This window comes from Bufo gargarizans, chromosome 1 (assembly GCF_014858855.1).
Source record: "Bufo gargarizans isolate SCDJY-AF-19 chromosome 1, ASM1485885v1, whole genome shotgun sequence".
Taxonomy (NCBI): Eukaryota; Metazoa; Chordata; class Amphibia; order Anura; family Bufonidae; genus Bufo; species Bufo gargarizans.
The window spans coordinates 348,112,301-348,137,060 of NC_058080.1; the positions used below are offsets into that span (position 1 = coordinate 348,112,301).

Sequence of the window (24,760 nt, forward strand, 5' to 3'; positions counted from 1 at the left end):
CAGTTGAATTCAGGAAGGGACCTATGGCCGCCAGCAAGGTACATAAGTACCTGATGTTCCTAGTATTAATTAAGACTGAGGATCAGATCATTTTGTACCCGGCCGGTGGCGATGAGGTGGGCCCAGATGGCCCCTTGGTCATAGATCCCCCCGGGAAGTTTCCCTGTATGGTCTATGGCCCCGTTTATGCTGTAGATTTGTAGTGTAATCTGGATGACACACACATTTCTGTGCAGATTACTGTGCATTTCTACACCCAAACAACCCAAAAACAATTTCTAACAGCGTCTTTTGGTGTGGATTGATGCAGCTTTGCCAGAGATCTCACCCTTCATTATAAAAGAGTAAACCCAGCAGCTAAAATAACAAACATAATTGACAAGCTGCATATTTCTAAATCTGCATAGCAGGTCAATTTCTGCAGGGAAAATATCTGCAAAGTGAACATGAGATTTGTTTAATCTCATACACTTTTGTTATTGTATTACGCTGCGTTTTTTTCTGCATGAGGAAAAGCATGTATGTTCTACTATGTGTGCAGGTACCATATGGTTTCCTTTCTGTGTGTTGTATTGTCACCTACTGTCCCGGGTATGATGTCCTCCTTTTTGGGGTTATGCTGTAATTGGCCACCCTCCTGGCAGTACACACACTGTAATAATGACTACTACCAGATGAGGCTCAGGCCATAATGGGTGTCTGTAATCCATCACAGCGAGGGCCTCATTCCCCACTATTCCTACAGCAAGTGCGATGCAGTGACACTGCCTGCTGGACTACATAGAAGAACGCACGGGCTGAGGATCATCTCCAGCCTGTCCTTGTCTACTCATCCCAGCAGGTGCAATTATGTCACTGTGCATTGCGCCTGCTGAAGACAGAGGGAGGTGGTCCATTCATCGTAGGAACAGGGCTAGGTTAGGGAGGAGTACTAATGTGTGGGGGCATCAAAGGTGTGTACTACTGTGAGGATGGACTAAGGGGGCATAACTACTGTGTGGGGGAACTAAGAAGGCATAACTACTGGGTTTTCGGCAAGTGTAGGCAGTCTTGATTAGCCTGGAAGGGGGGTTGCGGGGAAGTTGATCAGGAGGGGGGGGGGGGGGGGGGGCCTTCAAAAATGTGCTATATGGCCCAGCCTTTTCTATTTATGTCTGTGAGAGAGGATCTGATTCATGTGCAGAAGAAGGTGGGCCAGGATCATCATCATGCTTGGCTCTTCTGGCCCGCCTCTGCTGCAATCTACATAATCCGGTTCATTAGTGTGAGCATCTTCCACAAGACAGCAACTACAGATGTTGTGTCCGAAGACACTTGTTAGTGATGTCAGAAAAGCATCCAATCACATGTAAGTGATACTCCAAGCACAAGGGGGAACACTAGGTGGAAAAATTCAGTGAAGCTGCAGTAGCCAATTTGTTGAAGGCTGTGTGTATGATTATACTCATTCTGTCAGGACCCCGAGATCTAGTGTCTAATCTAGAGTGTGATGTAGTAACACAAATTATTATTAGAGCCTAAGGGGCATAACTACCGTGTGGGGCACTAAGAGGGCATTTTACTGTGTGGGGGCACCAAGAACGCACAACTACTGTGTGAGGGCACTAAAAGGGACATTCTACTGTAAGGGGGCCTTGTACTGTAAGGATAACAAAAGGAGGCATTCTACTGTACAGGGGCACTAAAAGTGGCATTCTACTATAAGGGGGCACTAAAAGTGGCATTCTACTATAAGGGGGCACTAAAAGGGCATTCTACTTTAAGTGGACACTAAATAGGACATTTTTATTGTTAGCGGACACTAAAAGGCCCAGTCTACTGTGTAGGAGCATTCAACTGTGTTGCGGCACTAAGGGGCATATCTACTGTGTAGGGCACTAAAGGGGGCATTCTACTGTGTGGGGGCACTAAGGGGGCTTTCTACTGTGTTGGGGTACAAAGGGGGGATTCTATTGTAAGGGGGCACTAAAGGGGACACTCTACTGTAAGGGGAAACTAAAAGGGAGATAAACAGGATTATGAAATAGGAAGGGTATTCGATTGGAACAAAAAGAAAAAACAACAAAGAAAGCAATATCAAAGACGCACTAGGAGTAAATACTGGACTACAGATTCACATTCAAGTGCATCAGATGATCCAACTAACCATAATGAGCAACCTGACCTAGAGTCTAGGAAACACCCTTTAGGAGCAACACCAGAAGAAGCCGCAGGAAAGCAAGGAAACATCAGGAAATCAACTTGAAAGAAGAAGCAAGTGTCTTGGAGACAGTAAATCCAGTCAAGGGACAGGAATTTAATAAAAGTACTGTTGTAAATCTAACTAACTATGAATTGACGCCGGACTGCACCTCTGTCCTTGAAAAAGGGTTGGGATACAGCCTGTGTGGAGCAATTTGATGATGTGAGCTTTCAGATCGATATGTTTAAATCTGTACGCAAACTCCATTTACACAAGATGTTCAATAATGTACCTCAAGTAGTGAGTGATAAAAAACAAGGTGAAATACCTGGTAACATAGGCCTTTTAAGGTTTAATATCTCAACTAAATTTAATGAAGAAGAAAGATTGTGTTTGGAGTTGCTAACAGATACTTAACTGACTGATGTTGACAATTAAAATATACATGAATTTACAGGTCCACACTTTGTCCCCCTTTGCTGGTGGGAGCGTGGATATTTTCCACCAACAAGTTTTAAAAGAAGTTTGTGCATGGGATAATATAAGTAAAAAAGAGAGAGAAGCGCTTAAATGGATTTGTGCTCAAGAAGACTTGGTGGTGAAACCGGCTGACAAAGGGGACAAAGTGGTTCTTATGACTAGACAATACTATGTTGAGGAATCATTGAGGCAATTAAAAGATGAAAATACCTTTGAAAGTATACACAGTGACCCGATAATAGTCATACAACACCAATACAAAAATCTTGTCCTAAAGTATGTGAAGAGAGATTTTATCTCGAATCGCATGGCAGAAAAATTAATACCTCAATTCCCCACTAAGCCTTCTTGTTACTTTCTGCCCAAGATACACAAGTCGCCGAGCCGGCCCCCTGGCCGTCCTGTAGTGTCTGGGATCGGCTCGGCAACTGAACCTCTGTCCAAATATATTGACTGTTTTTTGAGACCAGTGCTAAAAATTGCCCCTGCATATGTGAGAGACAATAATGACTTCTTATTGGCACTATAGGAGATTCAGTGGCAGGGGGAGTATAGTTTGGTCTCCTTAGATGTAGAAAATCTCTATACTCGTATACCACACAGAGCAGGGATCAGGGCAGTAATGGATGTGTTGGGCAATACCGAAAAGGGCGATTTGTTTTGACAATTTATTAAAGAAGGTTTAGAATTTATTCTTGCTAACAATGTATTTAAATTTGGAGAGCAGTGGTATAAACAAAAACACGGTACGGCCATGGTGACACCAGTGTCATGCACTTTTGTGAATATATATCTGGCAAGGTTTGAGGACAGCTTTTTTTTTTTCCAGTGGATAATCCATTCTTGTGTCATATAAAAACATTTTTGACATATGTCAATGTTTTTGTAGTGTGGTCAGGAAATGAGTTACAACGTGCTGAGTTTGTAACCTATTTAAATAAAACAGTTTATTGAATAAAGTCCCTTTTAGGAACCCTCGGGATATTATTAGTAATGACACATCTATGGTCTATTCAGACCCTAAATTCCCTGTAGGGGTCCCTAACTAAAAATAAAAATATTTATTTATTAGTTATTATTTTAAAATAAATAAACCAAACAACTATAGAAAACTATTAAAATTATCAGTGTCTGATGGAGGGTACAATTGGAGTGTATGAATGTATTTGCCTTTGTCACATGTAGCCACTGTGGAGTGCAGTGCCTCCCATTCATTTGTATGGGGTATAGCTGCACTTGCAAGCCTCTGCTAATACTTTGTTTGTGCATTCATACAATGTGATGGCAGATTGGGCGCTCCTATTAAGATCCTTTTATAGTTCGGCCTTTATATTCAGGCTGGACAACAGTGAAACAATGTTGCTAGGTTTGTGTGTACTTTTGAAGCTGCCACTAGTCTGCTCAATTCACTTGTCTCTAGGCTACACTCTACACTTTTGTGCTACTGACTGCTCTATTTCATCCATAGAAGTCACTGTTCACGCTAAACCGCTAATGTGGCATGCTCAATTCCACTCCTCAATGTCTGGTGCTGTCTCTGCAGCGTACTCTTTTATTACTAGTCCCTAACATTTCAGGCACTGTTTAAAATACAGGACGTCATACCACCCCTCCCGACATGTTTCGCCACGCTCGGTGGCTTCGTCAGGGGATGTGGGGTATGTGGACGCCGCGTGCATGTCTCGACCCTCCTAAATAACTTTCTAGGTCCCACCCACCTATCCCAAGTTTCCCTTCAGCCAATCACTGTGGGCGCTCCGGTAAGGTCCTCAAGTCAAAGCACAGGATGTCTCTCTGACGCACATCCTGTGCACTATTCTCCTCCCCCGTAGTGACTCACTGCTGATGTCACATTTGTTTCGTCAGATGACTAATGGGGCGGTACCCACCAGGGTACCATTCAGAAGAAGCCACACTATAAAAGGCATGCTTGTGAGGAGTAGATAGGTAGAAAAGAAGAATAAAAATTGGTTACAAGACAGGAGACCAAAAGGAAATTTTAAATGTGGAAACTGTGCCTTCTGCAGGTATGCTCCAAATAAAATCCTGTTTTTTGGCGGCATATACCATAAAGTTGATAACTTGTAAAAGTACATACATGGTATATCTGGTAATGTGTCAATGTGGACGTTTTTATGTGGGTAAAACCATGTAGATGTATCTATGAAAGGTTTAGAGAACATTTGAATTCGATAAAATCTGGTAAGGGAAGCACACGGGGGAAATACAAACTGGTGATAGTCACTGCCTGCTGTTACAAAAAGAGGCTAGGTGGATCATCTGAACAAAAGCTTTAGGTCCATTAGGCTTAAAATGATAAAAATGACCTCAGAGTTTTTCTTTAAAAACCAGGAATATTTATGTCAGAGCTTGTTTGATTACTGTTTGTTTTTAAATGCGAGATATACACCCAATAGTATATATGCTGCATTGCGATGAATCAGTATTCTTTGATTACCATGATCCTGTGGGATTACATCAGCGGCCAGAAGAAGCGCAATTGCGCGAAACGGCCGTCGCCTTTGACTGCATGGAAGTTTGTCCGCCCCTGCCACACATGTATATGTCTGTTTAGACGAGTAAAGGACTTTTATACGACAAATGGTGAGTGCCGCTTTCCTTATATACTCTACATTTGAGAATTATTAAGGACTAATTACGAGCAGAGCACCACATGGATGTTGCACACGTATCACAGGATTGCCTATGTATTTGAAAGCCTGACGTTTAGGCAGTGCCGCCTCGTTCTACTCTTTTGGTTGAAACTAAAAGGGACATTCTACTGAAAGGGAGCATTAAAAGGGACATTATACTATAAGGGGGCACTAAAGGTGGCATTCTATTGTAAGGGGCACTAAAAGGGGGGCATTCTACTGTAAGGGTGCACTAAGTGGGCATATGTACCGTGTGGGGCACTAAAAAGGGCATTCTTCAGTGTGGGGTACTAAGGGAGCATTCTACTCTGTGGGGGTACTACTATGTACTATAGTACTATGTACTATGAATGCGAATCATACATTGAACAATAAATTGTGCCAAAACTTTGAAGTATATATATATATATATATATATACACACCGTCATCAAGCGAGACAGCACTTGTGTGTCCCTGGGGATCACATAAATAGCCTTGTCAGGTTGTCACTCAGCTTCTGCGCATGTCAGGAAGGAGAATGAAGGCTGGAGGTACACTAATCTCTGAGAGCATGTCATACATGAGCACTAGAGAAAAGTCCATAATACAATTCAAACTCCGATCAGCCAATCGCTGGAGGGGGTAGGTAGGACTTGGCAGTTAGGGCACCATAAAACTGATGCCAGGTTCATTTTAAATTTGTTCTCTGCTCTGCACCGAGTGGTATTCACCCCAAAACAGCTGTCTGCGGATATGCTACTGGCTTAACCTAAATGATGTCTAAAGGCCTGTTTTAAAGGGTGAACATTGCCTTATAGGCAACCTTTAGCACTCCAGCTGTTGTGAAACTACCAGCATGCATACTTGCTCTGCTTTACTCTGAACTGTCACAGAAATGAATAGAGCATGCTGGGAATTGTAGTTTTACAACAGCTGGAGTGCCGAAGGTTGCTGACCCCTGCCTTATAGAATAGCTTCCTTGTATCAGGTAGCACTAGAGGTTCAGTATCCTCTGAGGTCCAAGAAAAGCCTGGCCCCCTATTCTATGAGTGGGAGAAACAGGCCTTGATCTGAAGACAAGGCTCAATAATCAGGTACACAATCAGAAACAAACATTTAGGGTCCATTCACACATCCGTGTGTGTTTTGCCGATCCACGGTTCCGCAAAACACGGACAGCGGCAATGTGCGGTCCGCATATACAGCCAGCACTAAGAGAATATGCCTATTCTTGTCCGCTATTGCGGACAAGAATAGGACATGTTCTATTTTTTTTCAGGATTGGAATTGCGGACCCGGAAGTGTGGGTCCGCACGTCGTGCGGCCCCATAGAAATGTATGGGTCTGCAATTCCGTTCCGCAAAATGCAGAACGGAATTGCGGATGTGTGAATTGAGCCTTAGAGAGTTATTTGGGCTGAGTTCACATCACCATTTATTTATTTTGTTAATCTAATCCATCAGAACAGAAAAATAAATAAAGAAAAACGGATCCTGTAAAAGAAATGACCCTGAGCATCAGTTATGGACATTTGGCACTGTTTGAGCCATTTCCATCTGAAATCTGTTATATAATTTATTATATAAAGTATAAGCTATTTTAAAGTGCATGTTGGACGTTAATGGTGACTTGATTCCACTTTTGGATTTTTAAACATGATCCTTACTGAGTGTGAAGTTGACGGCACTGTTTACATGATCTTTATGATTATCTACACACTAGCAATAAAGCCTGTTGTGTGAAAAAATACAAAGACGCTAGAAAGCGTTGTCCCCTAATCACTGTGCCACTTCAATGACACTACTCTGTCCTCTGGTTATGCCATGAGTGTCACCTAGGTATGCCACCACTCTATCCCCTGTATGCCATCACTGTCTCCTGGGTATACCACCACTCTATCCCCTATATATATCGCTGTCTCCTGGGTATACCACCACTCTATATGGCATCATTGTCCCCCGTGTGTCACCACTGTCCCTGCACCAATTTCACCGTTTTTTTTTTGTGGTATTATAGATTTTTGCACTCCCCCCCCCACCCCCCTCTCAAAAGCAACCCAATCTTCACACACACACTACCAGAGTACACTACTCAATACTCCTTTTCCTGTAGTTGAGAAGTAGAGGGGGAAGAGGGGTATTGAAGAGTGGGTTGTGTTCTGCCTCATTTAAAAAGATTTTGGCAACACGGCTTGCCTTTTATATATTAGTGTGATATAGTACAGGGAGCCCATACTAGAGATGTATAATGTAAAACCAATCAGAGCTCAGATTTCCTTTTTTACACTGCTCTGGTAAAATGAAAGCTGTGCTGTGATTGATTGCTTCTCTTAGACAAACCCCTCTCTCTTTTCTCTCTATTATTATTGGACACTGTCACATTGCTAGAGAAAAGCCCCGGGAAGGAGCTGAAATGTTGCTACTACATGACCAAATAAAGATCACTTGAATCATTGGGAGTGCTGCCAGTTTTTATTTTTTAGATACATAGACAGATGCATAGATAGCTTTGCACTGGTTAAGATTCTACATTGTATGTTATATTGTGCATTTCCAGTACTATTTTTTCTCTTACCCGATCTTAATTGTTTGATTCTTCCTTTACTAGCTGCAGGATCTACTGGGAGAAAGTCTTTGAACCAGGTTATTTCCGGATCTGGATTTCCACTGGCCGCACACAACATGGTAGCTGTTCTTGTACGTTCTACAACCTTGAGCTGTGGACCCATATCAATATTTGGAAAGCCAGGGGGGAGTTGGTCCTCTGTGTAAAAAGATCATTAAACATAAGAAAACCAGTCCATGTTGTATAAATATTATCTTTGTGCTAATAATATAACTATACTACAGAGTAAGAAGTACTTAGGGCAGGAGAGTGGCTTAGTGTTTAGCACTGGGGTCCTTTGTTAGAAATAAACATGGGTAACATCTTCTTGGAAGTTACAGATTCTCGACATGCGTCTCAAATTTGCTGTCGTGTTCTTTGTATTTGTGTGACCGAGAAATTATACTGTGAGCCCAACTAGCCATAGAGACTAGTATGGGCCGTAAAGCACAGCAGGCAATGTTGGTGCTACATACTGTGTATACTGTAAGTATAAAGAAACAAAAAACACATTAAAGGTATGACTAATACAATTGGCATTCTAAAAAAGAAAACACTAGTACAAAAAGAGGGCACAAGTAGGAAGACTGGGGAAAGTACGTGAATAGAGATGAAGACGCAAAGATAGAGAGGAGACATACAATCTTGCTTTTGGTATTGCAGTTAAATCTATTTAGTTTAACTCAAAGGAGCAATGCCAGGTACTTCCCATAGAGAGGAGTGGTGTTGTTTCTGGAATAATGAAAAGCCTATTCCACACAGAACAGATGACAATGCTGTATGTGTACTCTGCCAGACAGTAGACGAGGGGCAGAGATTGGGCATGATGGGTTTCAAAATGTTTGATCCTTTGTTCCTGTGACGTGTGTGTCAGCAGCTTATTCCCCTCTCTCCATTAAAATAGATGTGGAAAAAAACTGTTAATGGAGTGAACATTCAGTTGGCAGCTAGGTTTTAGAGTAGTATTAAAATGGCCTTTGAAATTGTAGATAAAAATTCAGATTTTACACATTTGTAAAAGCCTCATTCATATTTTTCATCTTTGTAGTCTCTAGTTTTTTTATCCCTATTGTCTTCAACTGGGAAAAATATTTGTGGCTAAAAGCCTTCAATTTTCGCAATACGGTTTTCTATAAATTATTCTCTTAAAAAATAACCTAAATATGGCACCAATTATGGTAAATCTATATGTATTGATAAGTGACTGTAATTTTTTTTTTTAGGCCATCAATATTAGATTAGTGAGGTCCGATACCCAGCACCCCCACCGATCAGCTGGAACTACACAACTCTATCCATTGTATAATGGCAGCTGGGAAGTGCAGCACTGCTGTGCAGTTCTGACAGCTGGTCAGTGGGGGTGCCCTATATTATTTCCTTAGCTCTAAATATAGCTATAGTACACCCATGACAAGAATCAGAATTTTGTGAAACACAGGGATAAAAATACCCAATCATTGCATATACCGAGAAATAAGTGTGGAAGATAACAGTAAGGTAAAAAAAAAAAAAGTACAGTACTATCAGGTAATCTATTAACAAAAACTCAGAGTAAACAATTGCTGACCATACAAATTAGATCTATGTTGCGTGAACCTGCCAATTTTGTTGTGGTTCTGACGACCATCTAATGTGGCGGGCGTCTGCTTGGATGCATTTCAACTGCCCAATCCTTAAAGGGCATCTGTCATTTGTACCTATGAAACTGGCTGACCATTTGCATGTGCGCTTTGCAGAAGACATCTGTGTTGGTTCCATATTCACATGTGCCCGCATTGCTGAGAAAAATGAAGTTTTAATATATGCAAATGAGCCTCTACACATTGGGGGCATTTCCGTTACACCTAGAGGCTCAGCTCTCTCTGCAACTGCTGCGTCCTCTGCACTTTGATTAACAGGACCACGCAGTAAAACGTCATTACTCCTGGACATGTCAATTAAAGTGCAGAGGGTGCAGCAGTTGCAGAGAGCAGAACCTCTAGGTGTAATGGCAACGCCCCCGTTGCTCCTAGAGGCTCATTTGCACATATTAAAACTTCATTTTAATCAGCGATGCGGGCACACAGGAACATGGGACCAACACAGATGTCTTAAGCTGCCAAGTGCACATCCAACAGGTCAGCCAGTGTCATAGGTACAAATCTGCTGACAGATCCCCTTCAAGTCCTCAGAGACATAAGCTGCTGCCAGTGTTTTATGGCAGTGGCTTTATCCCTTCTCCCATTCTACACAAAAACATGCTTGGCCACTCACTGGTTGTGCAAACAGCTCAAATGTACCTGCAAATGTGTGTGTGTAAACCTCTCTGGAAATATATGTGCCAAACACTGTCCAGATGATCATTGTGTGGAAGAATAGAAGATACATAGTTTTCTCTATGACAAAGACAGATTTGATTTGTAGCCATAGGGCAGGGCTGGCCAACCTGCGTCTCTCCAGCTGTTGTAAAACTACATTTCCCACCATGCCCTGCTGTAGGCTGGTAGCTGTAAGCAGTCTAGGCATGCTGGGAGTTGTAGTTTTGCAACAGCTGGAGAGCCGCAGGTTGGCCAGCCCTGCCATAGGGCAAACATTCACAAACAGTAGAAGAGAATAATGTCAGTCATATGCTGCCTTTGTACCTCTCAAGACAGTGAGTTTGGCACTGACTGTAGCTTCACCATGAATGTTCTGAGCAACACATTCATACACATTTTCATCCCGGGGCGTCCGAAGAGGCTGAATTCGTAGAACTGCTCCAGCTCCCTCATCAAACTCTATTGTCTGAGGGGAAAGAAAACTGCTTAAAGCTTTGAATCTAGAAATGGAAGACAACACTTTAAGGAAACACAACACTGAACATGCAGTTTAATCTGCCAGCAGAGAAAAGATTCACGATGACGATGTCTTTATTCATTTGCTCATTCTGAGCTAAGGAGTTTAGTTCCTGTTTAACTCTTTGACTGACAGCCTTCTTGCATAAGTGAGTATAGACAGATAACTATAGCTATTAGTCAATGAATAGGACCACCCACTGGACTCCCAAGCCATAAAGGAGTTCAAATTAATAAAATACACGTGGTAGTGACCCCCCCCCCCCCCCCCCAAAAAAAAAAAAAAAACTATATATGAATCTGCACAGCAAATCCTGCTCTGAAGCCCGAGGCTGACAAATCAGACTGCATGTTCAGAGTGACGGACTCCCTATAATGAGATGGAAAAAAAAACATTTCTTGCAGTTTGTTTAAACTGATGATCTAGCCTCTGGATAGATCATCAGCATCTGATCAGTGGGGGTCCGACACCTGGGACCCGCCGATCAGCTGTTTGAATTAATGGAGCTTAGCCACACCCAGGCCAGTTGATACTAGTCATGACATCACTGCGGTAAACAGTGAGAAGGCCGCTGCACTCCTGGAGCGCCGCTGCCTTCTCAAACAGCTGATCGGCAGGGGTCCCAGGTATCGGACCCCCGCCGATCAGATGCTGATGATCTATGCAGAGGATAGATCATCAGTTTCAATAAACTGCAGAAGCCCTTTAATTTAGGATATATTCAGACATGCCACATTTGTTGCAGAAATTGCTGCATTTTAATATTAGTTCCATTCGTCTGAATAGCCTCATTTCTGGGATAAGCACACTGAATTGATGCATGTCCCATTCAAATGAATGAGACACTTGCAGAAATCTCTGCAACAAATCTGCTTGGAAATATATGATAACAACTTGGACACAGCAGCACACACAGCAAAGCGTGAACACAGACTGAATTCTTAATTAAAGCGGTTGTCCCACAAAAATATTAAACATTTTTTAAACCAGCACTTGATTCTGAATACTTTTGTAATTGCAAGTATTTAAACATTTAACATAGCTACTAAGTTATTCAATAAAATGTATCTGTATAGCACCACCTGTGCCGGCATACATACATAATTCCTCTGGGTAGCCATCTTATATGCTTCTGGCATATGTAAAAAAACAGTGAACTCTCATCTTCCTGAAGCCTGGGTCACCTATGATATAGATGGACACTTTTATTACCACTACTCTGTAAGGCCAGCTATAAAAAGGTCATAAAGGCTATACCAGGCCCAGCTCATCCTGTCCTATAAGATAAGATCAGCTCGCTGTCAAGCCTGGCTGGAGCGTGACGTCATTAATTTCCAGGTCTGGTTTGAGGAGAGCTAATAGCCCTTAATTAGCTTTGGGCATAAAACCAGTCCACTTTCATATTTCATTTATGAATCAACTTATGCCCTTTCTGACACCAGATCCAGGCTCTACAGAGTATTGTGGTTAATTGGGTATCAAATATGACTAGAGGATGTGATTCCGTAGCTGATCTATGGGTGGTAGAAGAACTACAGGTCCCAGCATTACCGTGCGTGGTCTCATTCTGTAGGTAAATAAATAAGGAACGCAAATATGTATTCTGTATAAAAATATGCCGATGTATCAAGGAGATACGGGCTTAAGTATAATACTCATTGTAGGAACTGAACTTTGATGGGGTCATAAAACACTTGGGGGCCAATCCCTAGGCTTCCCAGTCACTCTGCTGCCATTGGCTGACAGAAGTAAGTCTCCTGCCCATGGGAGAGTTCATAAAAATCTGTGCACAAGGACAGAGGAGAGAGACCCATGGAACATCACCAGACACTTAATTGGACATTGACAGCATATCCCTGTATCAGAAGAACTTTGAGGGTCTCCCCTGATACATACTGAAAAGGGGTTTGCAAGGATTCAAAAAGGACATATGAACGACCATCTGAAACCCTCCAGAGAAACTAAGTATTCTTTCATCTTTTTCCCTTTCATTTGAACTGTCGTGATTATTTATATTATTATTATTCTGTAGATTTATAGTCATTTTCATTAGACTTGTATGCACTGCTTTTTACCGCTTATTAAAGATTATAAAATCTAAATAGCCAAGTCTTCCATATTCTAAGCTGCTGAACAACGTACCTTGCCTTTGAAGAGACGTTACCAGGTAGTTAGTTAAATTGCATTTAGGAATTGTAGCTGGGGGTGATTGACTGTGGTTGGTCAGTAAGTGATATCCGGTTCATCCACTGATCTGTGTGATAGTGAATGACCCGGATAGTCGGCTCGTGGACCGGGAACCCACGTGGTGGCAGTTACCGAAGTGTAGTGGGGGGGTGTTAGCCGAGTGGTAATACCCCGGTCACGTGAGGTCTCTGTGTGTGCGCAGACTCCGTCACAGACCACTACGTCACAGCTGTGGGATCCGGAGCGGTCGGATCCATAGTTCGTGACACCACCTACTGTTTATTCTTTTCCCCATCACTCTGTCCACCATGCTGAGAGGGATTCACATGCTCAGTTCCAACTTTCAACTGCCACCAGCCATATATTCTGTTAGAAGCTGTGACAGTTACAGGCAGTGGCGTACCTCCAATGGAGGCAGACCACCCCCTATTTACACTTACATAGCTAGCTGTGAAAACTATAAGAAATGATGTGGAGAAGGACCTTAGAACATTCTAGGAGGAGTTTTAGTTCTCTGTTCTTTTACCCCTCCATGTATTGCCCTCTAATTTTCAGCAATAACCTGCTCATGATGAGACTTGAATTTTTTTTTGTCACCATCATGATGTTCTACACGATCTGAGGTGTGCATTAGGCTTTGTTCACATCTGCGCTAATGAAAATTCTGGTAGGGCCGGATCTAGCATATCACGTACAACAAGATCTGATCCCGCTGACTATGATGAGATCTGATGGGTTTCAATCATAGAGCCTGGCAGGCTGTAACATTGTGTCCAGCATTTATAAAATGATCTGCAACTGAAGCCCCTAACACAGACGTGATCAACGCCTTATGTTGTCTCTAGCATCAGATTATCATGTTCTGCAGCAGCTGAGGTGTATATTATGATATTCCGCAGCAACTGATGTGTGTAATGAGGCTCTGCAGCTGCTAAGGTCCAGACATGTCCAGGCCCTGTTCCTCTGCCAGCACAAGTCACACTGTGTCCTTACTGACTTGTCTGGACCTGATCTGATCCAGCAGTGTCCAAGATCTGGTCCAGAGATATGGAGGTCTGCCAGAGACCACCATGACCGCGCTCTGCCGCAGTGTCAGCCTCCTCCAGAAACACAGCAGTAAATCAGTATGGGGTAGGTTGAAACAGCAGTAGGCACAGTTCATGGGGGAAGGTATGGCACTTTTATGCTATATAATAAGTAGCAGGCACAATCTATGAGTGAAGGATGGTACACTAGAAGGCTACAGTTCATCGGGCAAGGCTAGGTTCAAACTTGCAATCAGATTTCGGTATTCTGTTATAAAAGCAGAATCCAACATCTCTGGATCTTGTATATGCTGAGCACCCGCTGGATCCCATTCACAATAATGGGGTCAGTCGGGATCCAGCGTGAGTACAGGTAGTTTGCCCCTGTGCATGTAACATAGGGGGTACTATGTGTGGCTCATAAGACTGTAGCCGTAGCGCAGTTCATGGGTGGGCTGTGAGATTGCACACAAAGTTCACGGTACATGACAAGACTGCAGTAATTCATGATGATGGGTGAGGGGAAGTGGCTGGCAAGTTTGTAGTTGTCCATGATGGGATAAGGGAAGTCTGCCGATAAGAATTCAGACTTGCAGTGAATAAATGGTTGGGTGGTGGTTGAGAAGATTAAATTGTACATTTATTTCTTTGTTGGTGAAAACAGGCGGGCGGGTAGTGCCAGGGGCTAGGTGTGGGTAGTGGGAGGGACCAGGGGCAGGGCATCGGGGCCCAATTCAGTTTCTTGCTATGGGTCCCAATGATTTCTATTGACACCCCTGGTTACGGGACACATTCTCTAAGAAAGGACACTCCACCTGAGCTTCTAAAAAAAAAAATCTAGCAGAGCAATAGGCGCAGAGAATCGATCAATGTGAGGTCAGGACTAGTTATAGCTTTGTTACAAAAAGATTGCCATGTATGATATGATGACTGATTTTAATTTTTAACATTAATCATGGGTTAACCCCTTTAAAGGGTTTCTACCACCAGAAATATTGTTATGTAGCTGACTGACATTAGCGATGCGCCTATGTCAGCACTACATAACAGTATGTTTCTAACTTTAGTCCCTGCAGCCGTTTTTGTTAAAAATACATTTTTATTATATGCTAATGATCCTCTAGGTCAGTGGTGGCGAACCTATGGCACGGGTGCCAGAGGCGGCACTCCGAGCCCTTTCTGTGGGCACCTGCCCCTGGAAAAAGTCTATGATGTACCAATATGCCTTAGACTTTTCTTGCCATTCATCAGCGCAGGGTGCACTATGTACAGCGCAGGCAGGGCACTGAATGTAGGCAGACTATTATAGCTAAATGCTAAACTACATGGAAGATATACTATTGGACTGTAGTATTCTGGTTAAATCGCCGTGTTGGCACTTTGCAATAAATAAGTGGGTTTTGGGTTGCAGTTTGGGCACTCGGTCTGTAAAAGGTTTGACATCACTGCTCTAGGTGCTATGTGGGCGTAAAATCAGCACCTAGAGGCTCCGTCCACTCACCCTGTATTCCGCCCAGGTCCTGTGTTGTGCCCGCCCAGCTCCTCTTGATTGATGCCACTGTTCCCTGCATCGTTGGCGAAATCCCGCGCCTGCGCCGTTCACTTCGGTCTTCGGCGCAGGCGCAGTGAGTGAATGATGAGATCCTGGTGCTGGCTTCCTCACTGCGCCTGCGCCGACTACGTCACAGTGAGGAAGCCGGCACCAGGATCGCATCATTCACTCGCTGCGCCTGCGCCGAAGACAGAAGTGAACGGCGCAGGCGCGGGATTTCGCCCAAGATGCAGGGAACAGTGGCATCAATCAAGAGGAGCTGGGCGGGCACAACACAGGACCTGGGCAGAATACAGGGTAGGTGGACAGAGCCTCTAGGTGGTGATTTTACGCCCACATAGCACCTAGAGGATCATTAGCATATAATAAAAATGTATTTTTAACAAAAACGGCTGCAGGGACTAACGTTCGAAACATACTGTTATGTAGTGCTGACATGGGCGCATCGGTAATGTCAGTCAGCTACATAACAGTACTTCTGGTGGTAGAAACCCTTTAAAGATCCCTTTATACTACCCGATGATAGGGAAGATTATCGCTAACAAGTGTTCGTACAAATGCTCATTAGCAAAATCTGCCTTTGCAAAGGTTCAACCGATTAACTGCGAAACGCTTGTTCATCGGGTAACAGGATTGTTGGTGTGGAAACCTAAGTCATCATTTGTGGACAGCACTTTGCAGCAGGCAAACCTGTGGAGGGGATTACTGGATGTAAATGCAGTGGTCTCCTCCACTGAAGAGCAAGCGACTGTCAGGAAGGAATGCTTCTTTCCTTAAAAAATTGCCTGCTACATCAGTCCATGTAAAGGGGCCTTAAAGGGGTTTTCGGAGATTTTAATACTGATTACCTATCCTCAGGGTAGGTCATCAGTATCTGATCGGTAGAGGTCCAATACTCAGGACCCCTGCCGATCAGCTGTTTGAGGTGGCAGCGGCGCCTAGGCCAGTGAAGACACGTTCATCGGTCACATGGCCTAACCTGAGGATAGGTCATCAGTAGTAAAATCTCAGAAAACCCTTTTAAGGGCTCTTTCACACTTGCATTGTCCGGATCCGGCGTGTACTCCATTTGCCAGAATTACACGCCGGATCCGAAAAAACGCAAGTGAACTGAAAGCATTTGAAGACTGATCCATCTTCAAAATGCGTTCAGTGTTACTATGGCAGCCAGGACGCTATTAAAGTCCTGGTTGCCATAGTAGTAGTGGGGAGCGGGGGAGCAGTATACTTACAGTCTGTGCGGCTCCCGGGGCGCTCCAGAATGACGTCAGAGCGCCCCATGCGCATGGATCACGTGTCCATGCGATCACGTCATCCATGCGCGTGGGTGTCACTACCAGAGCTTTGAGACGTTCTCACAGCTCTGTGTCTCCACCCCTGTGATGATGTCACTTAGAGTTTGGAGGTGTTCTCACTGTTCTGTCTCTCCGCCCCTGTGATGAGGTCTTTATTCCCAGCTGTTCCTCCTGCGTTTGATTTCCCTGCCTTTAAATCACCCCTCCTCCTTTTGCAGGGCGTGGATTATATTTCTCTTTTCAGTTGTAGCTCTGCCTTGAGTATCTTCACTTCTTAAGCTATTAGTTCTCTGGACCTGTGTTCTGTTGCTGCAAGCACTCCGGATATTGCCAGCGGCCCTTGGATCCGTCTTCTCTGCGGCTGCAGCTCCATCAGCTAAGTGTGCAGACATTGTTGTGTACCTGGTGATTTTCTGACTGGATCTGAGGTGGCCACGGTTCCCTCCATATTCTGAGCAGGGCATCGGTGGCCGTGCCCCTTCCACTATTGTAGGGGTTACAGGGCTCATCAGTCTTAGGCACGCGGGCATGCCTCGTTCCACCACATGGATCCGGGCATGTGCTTTAGCAGCATAGGGAGAGTGTTGAGGGTCTGACAGGGGTCACCCTTTCTCTTCCCTAGTTTGGGTCCGGTCAGTAGTTCTTTTTACTGTGTATGCTCTTGTTACCCTTAAACAGCCGTGACAGTGGGGCGCCCTGACGTCACTCTGGAGCGCCTCGGTGGCCGCACGGACGGTAAGTATACTGCTTCCCCGCACCCCACTACACTTTACCATGGCTGCCAGGACTTTAGCGTCCTGGCAGCCATGGTAACCATTCAGAAAAAGCTAAACGTTGGCTAAACGATGTTTAGCTTAAGGCCGGATCCGGATTAATGCCTTTAAATGGGCATTAATTCCGAATCCAGCCTTGCGGCAAGTGTTCAGGATTTTTGGCCGGAGCAAAAAGCGCAGCATGCTGTGGTATTTTCTCCTGCCAAAAAACTTTCCGGTCCTGAACTGAAGACATTCTGATGCATCCTGAACGGATTTCTCTCCATTCAGAATGCATTAGGATAAAACTGATCAGGATTCTTCCGGCATAGAGCCCCGACGACGGAACTCTATGCCGGAAGAAAAGAACGCAAGTGTGAAAGAGCCCTAAGTCATCTGCAAACCTCTGAAACTGTGTGGCTGATAGATTTTTTTTTTTCTATCATGCTACCTTTTTTTTTTTTTTTTTTATTTCTTTCAAGTTAGCAGGAGATAATTGTTACAATTAACTTAATGCCCAGACATTCTTCTGAAAACTGTAAACTGATAAGTATTTAACAATTTAAAAATTGAATGCAGCTCAGACTGTCATAACATTAGTATATTAAGATGCACATTCTGGTAACTAAAAGTTATCCCCCATCAACTGGATAGGGGATAACTGATTGGTGGGAGGTCCGAATGCTGGGATCCACTGACCCTGAGAGCATGGGTCCCATACCCCCTTCCTAATGCCCTGTCAATCTTGCACCTGCACAGTTGCTCAGAGTAGTGGTGCAAACACAGAGGCTCTGTTGCTGCTACCTGTGCAGCCTGGGTGCCAACTGTGCGTATGTGGCTATAGTTTCTGGGTGCACCCAGACATGAGTGCTGTTTAGTTTGCAGCAGCAGAGCCTCTGCACTTGGGCCGCTACGGAGAGCAATGCCCAGGCATGAGATTGACAGGGCCAGGAAGATGTCTGGCCTCCTCAATCAAGGGGGAGGGTGGAGTCTCTTGAGCAACACAAGGCCAGCCCCTCGTTGCCCAAGGTGGCTAATTTTTAATGAATTCTATTAGTACAAATTGATTTGCTCATCGCTAATTATCTTGCCTTGGGACTATAGGTGACAGCATTACAAGGGGTCAACTCAATATTTATTTTTTGCTATGCCACATTTTTATGCGTATAGTCTCTTGGCTTCTTCGTCTTTCTTCGCTACCCCTTCTCTAATCACACCTATTCACTTTTTTTTTATTTTATTTTTTTATCTGTTGGTATCTTACAAATCAGTGCCAGGTACAATCCTGCTAAAGGCTTTTAAAGAAACTTGGGAACTTTGCATAGGGCAACATCCTTGAGGGTGGCAACTATAATTTTCCCCTTGACCCATCACCCTTCACTGGCCCCTTGGATAGGCAAATCACAACTTAATGTAATTTAAAACAAGAGGTACACAGACTATAGCTGGCTGATGCCTGGAGATCTCTTAATGGCACAACAACAAAGACTATTCCTACTTCCCTCCCACACATCAAACCTATAGACGAATTGAGTTCCTTTATTTCCTCCACAATGAATCCTGTGACATAATTTCTCCTCTAGATATACATTTTGTGGTCAGAGCATAACCCTCTATTTTTGTGCTTAGATCACCAAGACATGCTCCTTTTGAAACCCTGGTCACGGAGAAGTAATGAAGTTTTACTAAGGATGCAGCTTGTCGTGAAAAAATCTGCCCACCATGCCCATGACCAGACCTTCTTTCCAATGCAGAGGAATCCACAAATGTGCAGAGTGTTCACTAAAGGGGTATTCCTATCTCGACATTTACGGCAAGTCCACATGATATTTGAATGTTCAATAAGTGCAGATGCCACCCCTGGGATCAACACCTATCTTAAGAATGGGGCCCCCTTCTCGCAGCCATTGTAAATGGAAAAGTACATACACATCTGCAGTGTCCCAGGGGGTCAGTAGTGTATGCTGGGCTTTGTAGTGCAGATTGACTCACTAACCTGGGATCCACTGTCGTCTTCAATTGGGGCAAATACTGGAACAGGCAGGTATTTAAGAGTTCGTGACGCCAGTGTCAATTAAACGGTGACACGCCGTGTAGGATATTGTAGAAGAACGAAGCAAGCACAGGATAGCCAACAAAAACTGGAACTTTACTGAATATCAGTTATAATCATACATGGACGCAGTTGGAAGCGCCGTTCCATGAAAGACAGTTGGTTTTCCATAAGAATACAGGTGGTTCTTGGAATTACAGAATGGCCGGTCTTAGCAATGTATAATACAGAGTGTTGATTGCAGGAGATGCAGTACAGGCGGCTTGCACACTATTCCTGACTGGTCCTGACACATGTGACTTTCTCTCCAAGGTCTAATGCCCTTTATCTGGCGTACCCTTGAAGCTGTCCTTATCTAGTACCTCCTCTGTTATCTTGAGTACCTCTTGCTTTATCTGATCGGCCTCTGTGGTATTCTGTGTCTTGGCTGATGGCTTGCTTATGCTGTCTCAGCTAAACGGATGATGACTCAGGAGGGGAACCTTTTCCTTGGATCCGGAACCCGGTTACAGGGCCTTTACTACCCTCTCCTAGCCGGCAGGCTTCAGGCCTGCTCTGCTCTCACAGGCCCATAGCCTGGCCTTCACTCAGACACAGGATCATCTCTGACCTCTGCTCCCACTGTCTGTCACCACTACTACTTCCTGACTGGGCCTTATATATCCTAGGGTTCCCTAGCTCCCTCTAGTGACTCAGAGCTGGAACTACACCCTAGCCGGCCTGCACATGCACGTTTCACAGTAACAGGAAAATACATAGCAGTACATTGACAAGATATTCTATACCAACCTCCCCTTAAATACAGGGGGAACGACAATACCCAAGTGACCCTTCTGTAGTGACGGGGTATTACTCTCCCGTACACTACATACCCCGCTGCTTTAAGCTGAGTACGACCTCGTACTCCATCAGGGCCCGCCCAACTGGAATCATTACCTGAAATAGAGAAAGACACATGCATACATACATATATGTCAATTACACTCATATCAGACCCAATTGGCAAAGGTGAAGTCTGGTGACAAGGGGCGTCGTTCTCTTCTTCTCAGGATAGTGAGTGGAACGGGGGCGCTGACCTGGCACAGCGGATGTTAAAAGACCAGGATAGTCCATGACAATAAATAAGTCCATAATAAAATCAACATCTCAGAGGCTTGCACATAGGAAGTCCATCTCTGGGCACATAGACGTGAATAAAAAACCGGTTACTAAATACTGTCAGCAGCACATATATAAAATGACAATACAGGACTCTGACAATACCAGGGCCATGTTATCCTGGCAAGTCCTGCTTACCCTTTTAAAATAGTGCTGACATAAAAATGTCTTTTCAACCTGAAATGGGGGTAAAAAGGGAAAAACAGTGCAAACTAAGGCACAACTGGGATTATAGCAGCAAACCGGATGTCCCAAACATAACAAGGGCGGCTGGAAGCAGTGGTATGCAGTGGCACCATTATTCAGTTAGAATGCCACCGGCCGTGTGTAACTGGCAGCGAGCTTGACCAGCTCTGCCAACTGGAGGGACAAAACGGCCATTAGGGAGACGGACATGAGGAACAGCGTACTCACAGGCGAGTGTCATATTCTTCCTCTGATGACGAGTCGATGTACGGGACTTGCAGCAACTGTTCTGGCAAGGCCGGCCACATCTGGAAACCATCTCCTCTGACAATCTTTAGAGGGGGAGGCTTGTCCTTCATTGCCTCCATTTCGGCATCCGTCCTAGGAAACGGGAACCACCGCACGCCTCCTGCGCACCCAAGGTCCGCCACCCAATACACCCTCTTGCGTTGGGCCTCTAGGTCAGCTTTGGTGCAGGTCGTCGGGGCTACCGGAGGTCCGGTAATAGTAGCTGCTTGGGTGACTGTGGCAGCCGCTGCTAGACGCCGGGCCTCTGCGCATTCTTCCGCCCGCTGGCAGCTGTCCAGCCGCTCTCTCTCCTCCTCTCGCCTTACCGCATCCGGAGGGGGATATCGTTCCTCCAGCCCCTGCAGCACGATGGGCTCCCAGAAGACATCGGGACTTAGGTAAGACTGGCTATGCAGGTGGGTGGTTCGGGCCGATTCCACTTTTACTCCCTCTGGCTCACCCGGATCTGTCCCCTCTTTCTCAGGGTCCCAGGTCTCAGCCGGCGCCTTCGGGCGAGTGACTGCGGTAGCGTAGGGGCCCCGTAGACTTTCGGCGGGGGTATACTCTACGATCTCTCCCATAGTCAAATTATGGAGATGCTCCGGGAGGTAGTGCCGCTTCACCGATCGCCGGTTCACATAAAAGTCCCGGCCAGTTCCCAACTCCTGGATGAACCCGTAGCCTTTTTCTTTGTCAAAGGACACCACGATCCCGCGGCGCCTTTCTAGTTGGGGCTTACCCGGAAAGGAGTCTCCTTGGATGGACTTGGCCATTTCTTCAAACCGCTTTTTCCGGCTGGTGTTCCTTTTAGCCACCGCGGCTCTCAATTCGTCCATGATAGCCGGCCATTCTGCGTGCCGGCGACGGATCGGTGGGGACTGAGGACGAGTGATACTCAAGTCCATGGCCTGGGCCCAGGGGGTGGCCGTCCAGGCTAGAGGGTCCCACGGCCCCAACTCGGGAAAGTCCGGAGGAGTGGCACCCCACTCGCACGTGGCATCGAACTCCGGCTCTTCCGCGTACGCCATCTCTTCACTCACTGGGTGCAGAGTCGACACAGACTCCTCCCACACACTGGGCCGGTCTACCTCCATCTGAGGCCCGCCTCCCAAGCGTAACTCACCAAGGAACTCAGCCACGTCATCACTCCTCAAGGTGGGTGGCGCTCCAGGGCAATCGTCTCCTCCTTCTTCTTGGAAGGTTTCGGCGCCCAATATTCGCGCCTCTGCACATCCTGATGGCGCAGTAAAAAGCCTCATGGCGTCGGCGGCCATTTTAGATGTCCTGATGCTGCAATTCACTGACAGCAAGCAGGATGATGAAAAGTCCAATAAAACACAGTCCACAAATGCAATTTTCTCTCTGGGGGTAGCGCAACACAGTACAGCGCCTCTGATTCCTCCCAGGCACAATTGTAATCCACAGGTTTAGAAATAAAGGTTACAGTCTTTGCAATACGGTGGTGAAATAGTTAAAGCACACAGTTCACACTTCTCTGCACTGTAGAAGTATGCGGATCCTGTTCGTGACGCCAAAAAGAGCGATGCAGTGTCCCAGGGGGTCAGTAGTGTATGCTGGGCTTTGTAGTGCAGATTGACTCACTAACCTGGGATCCACTGTCGTCTTCAATTGGGGCAAATACTGGAACAGGCAGGTATTTAAGAGTTCGTGACGCCAGTGTCAATTAAACGGTGACACGCCGTGTAGGATATTGTAGAAGAACGAAGCAAGCACAGGATAGCCAACAAAAACTGGAACTTTACTGAATATCAGTTATAATCATACATGGACGCAGTTGGAAGCGCCGTTCCATGAAAGACAGTTGGTTTTCCATAAGAATACAGGTGGTTCTTGGAATTACAGAATGGCTGGTCTTAGCAATGTATAATACAGAGTGTTGATTGCAGGAGATGCAGTACAGGCGGCTTGCACACTATTCCTGACTGGTCCTGACACATGTGACTTTCTCTCCAAGGTCTAATGCCCTTTATCTGGCGTACCCTTGAAGCTGTCCTTATCTAGTACCTCCTCTGTTATCTTGAGTACCTCTTGCTTTATCTGATCGGCCTCTGTGGTATTCTGTGTCTTGGCTGATGGCTTGCTTATGCTGTCTCAGCTAAACGGATGATGACTCAGGAGGGGAACCTTTTCCTTGGATCCGGAACCCGGTTACAGGGCCTTTACTACCCTCTCCTAGCCGGCAGGCTTCAGGCCTGCTCTGCTCTCACAGGCCCATAGCCTGGCCTTCACTCAGACACAGGATCATCTCTGACCTCTGCTCCCACTGTCTGTCACCACTACTACTTCCTGACTGGGCCTTATATATCCTAGGGTTCCCTAGCTCCCTCTAGTGACTCAGAGCTGGAACTACACCCTAGCCGGCCTGCACATGCACGTTTCACAGTAACAGGAAAATACATAGCAGTACATTGACAAGATATTCTATACCAACCTCCCCTTAAATACAGGGGGAACGACAATACCCAAGTGACCCTTCTGTAGTGACGGGGTATTACTCTCCCGTACACTACACATCTCCCTTCTTTCCCTTGTATGGGAGAAGGAAGGCTCGGCTATAAAATTAAGATGGGCTTTCTTCCCAGGTCAAAAAATATCAGATGATCAGAAATACAGGCGTAAAGCGCCTGCCCCTTCTGTTTCTCCCTTTTTACTTTTTCTTTTACTTTCTCTTTTATCTGTTTCCTAATTACCTGCAACCACTCGTCATATTAGGCTGGCGAGACACCTTGCATTAAACAACACCTAAGAGTGCTTTCACACTTGCGTTAAAGTTTTCCGGTATAGAGTTCCATTCAGTTTTATCCTAAGGCATTCTGAATGGATGTCTTCAGTTCAGTCACTCTTACGGTATTTGGCTGGAGAAAATATTTTCTCCGGCCAAAATTCCGGAATACTTCCATAGAAATGTATTAATGCTGGATCAGGTATCAAGTGTTCCGATGGGCCAGATCCGGTTTCCCAGTATGCGCATGTGCAGACCTTAAATCTGTGAAAAAAATAAATACCGGGTCCATATTTCCGGATGACACAGAGACGGAGCCAGTATTTCAATGCATTTGTCTGCCAGATCCGCATCCAGACCCGGAAACAAATGCTATCCGTTTGCATACGGATTTCCGGATCCGGCAGGCAGTTAGAGGCAATGAAACTGCCTGCCAGAATCCAACAACGCAAGTGTGAAAGTACCCTTAGTACACTGAGCATCTGCTAGCACGCACAGGTTAATACATTAATAAAGGTAATGCTTCTATTAAGGCCATGGAATCATTAGAAAACAAGAAGGTTCTTGTTATTAAAGTGAAGTTTTAATATAAAAAAGGACATTGCAAACAAATAGGGTTATCATAGAAAATACAACATAAAATATACAGACATATACATACAGTGCTAAATAACAGTTTGGAAAATCAAAGGGATAAAAACAGAACTTAATACGTTACGCAACGATTAAGTCTGGTTGCCCGGGGAAGCAGAAATATCGCTCAGTCCATCACGCTAGGGATCCCCAAAGAAATGACAGTTTGCTTA

At 44.9% G+C, this 24,760-nt stretch overlaps 1 protein-coding gene across 18 annotated transcripts in view; it reads right to left on the reverse strand.

Annotated features, from left to right (window-relative positions):
* Positions 1-24,760, reverse strand: part of PTPRS (protein tyrosine phosphatase receptor type S) — a 580,801-nt gene that overhangs the window by 424,720 nt on the left and 131,321 nt on the right. For all 18 annotated transcript variants that reach the window (XM_044268386.1, XM_044268351.1, XM_044268378.1 and 15 more), the window contains exons 4-5: positions 10,523-10,664; positions 7,872-8,060 (exon numbers count right to left, since the gene is read on the reverse strand). In XM_044268386.1, the coding sequence (XP_044124321.1) occupies positions 7,872-8,060; positions 10,523-10,664 (331 nt within the window). The remainder of the gene's footprint in view (positions 1-7,871; positions 8,061-10,522; positions 10,665-24,760) is intronic.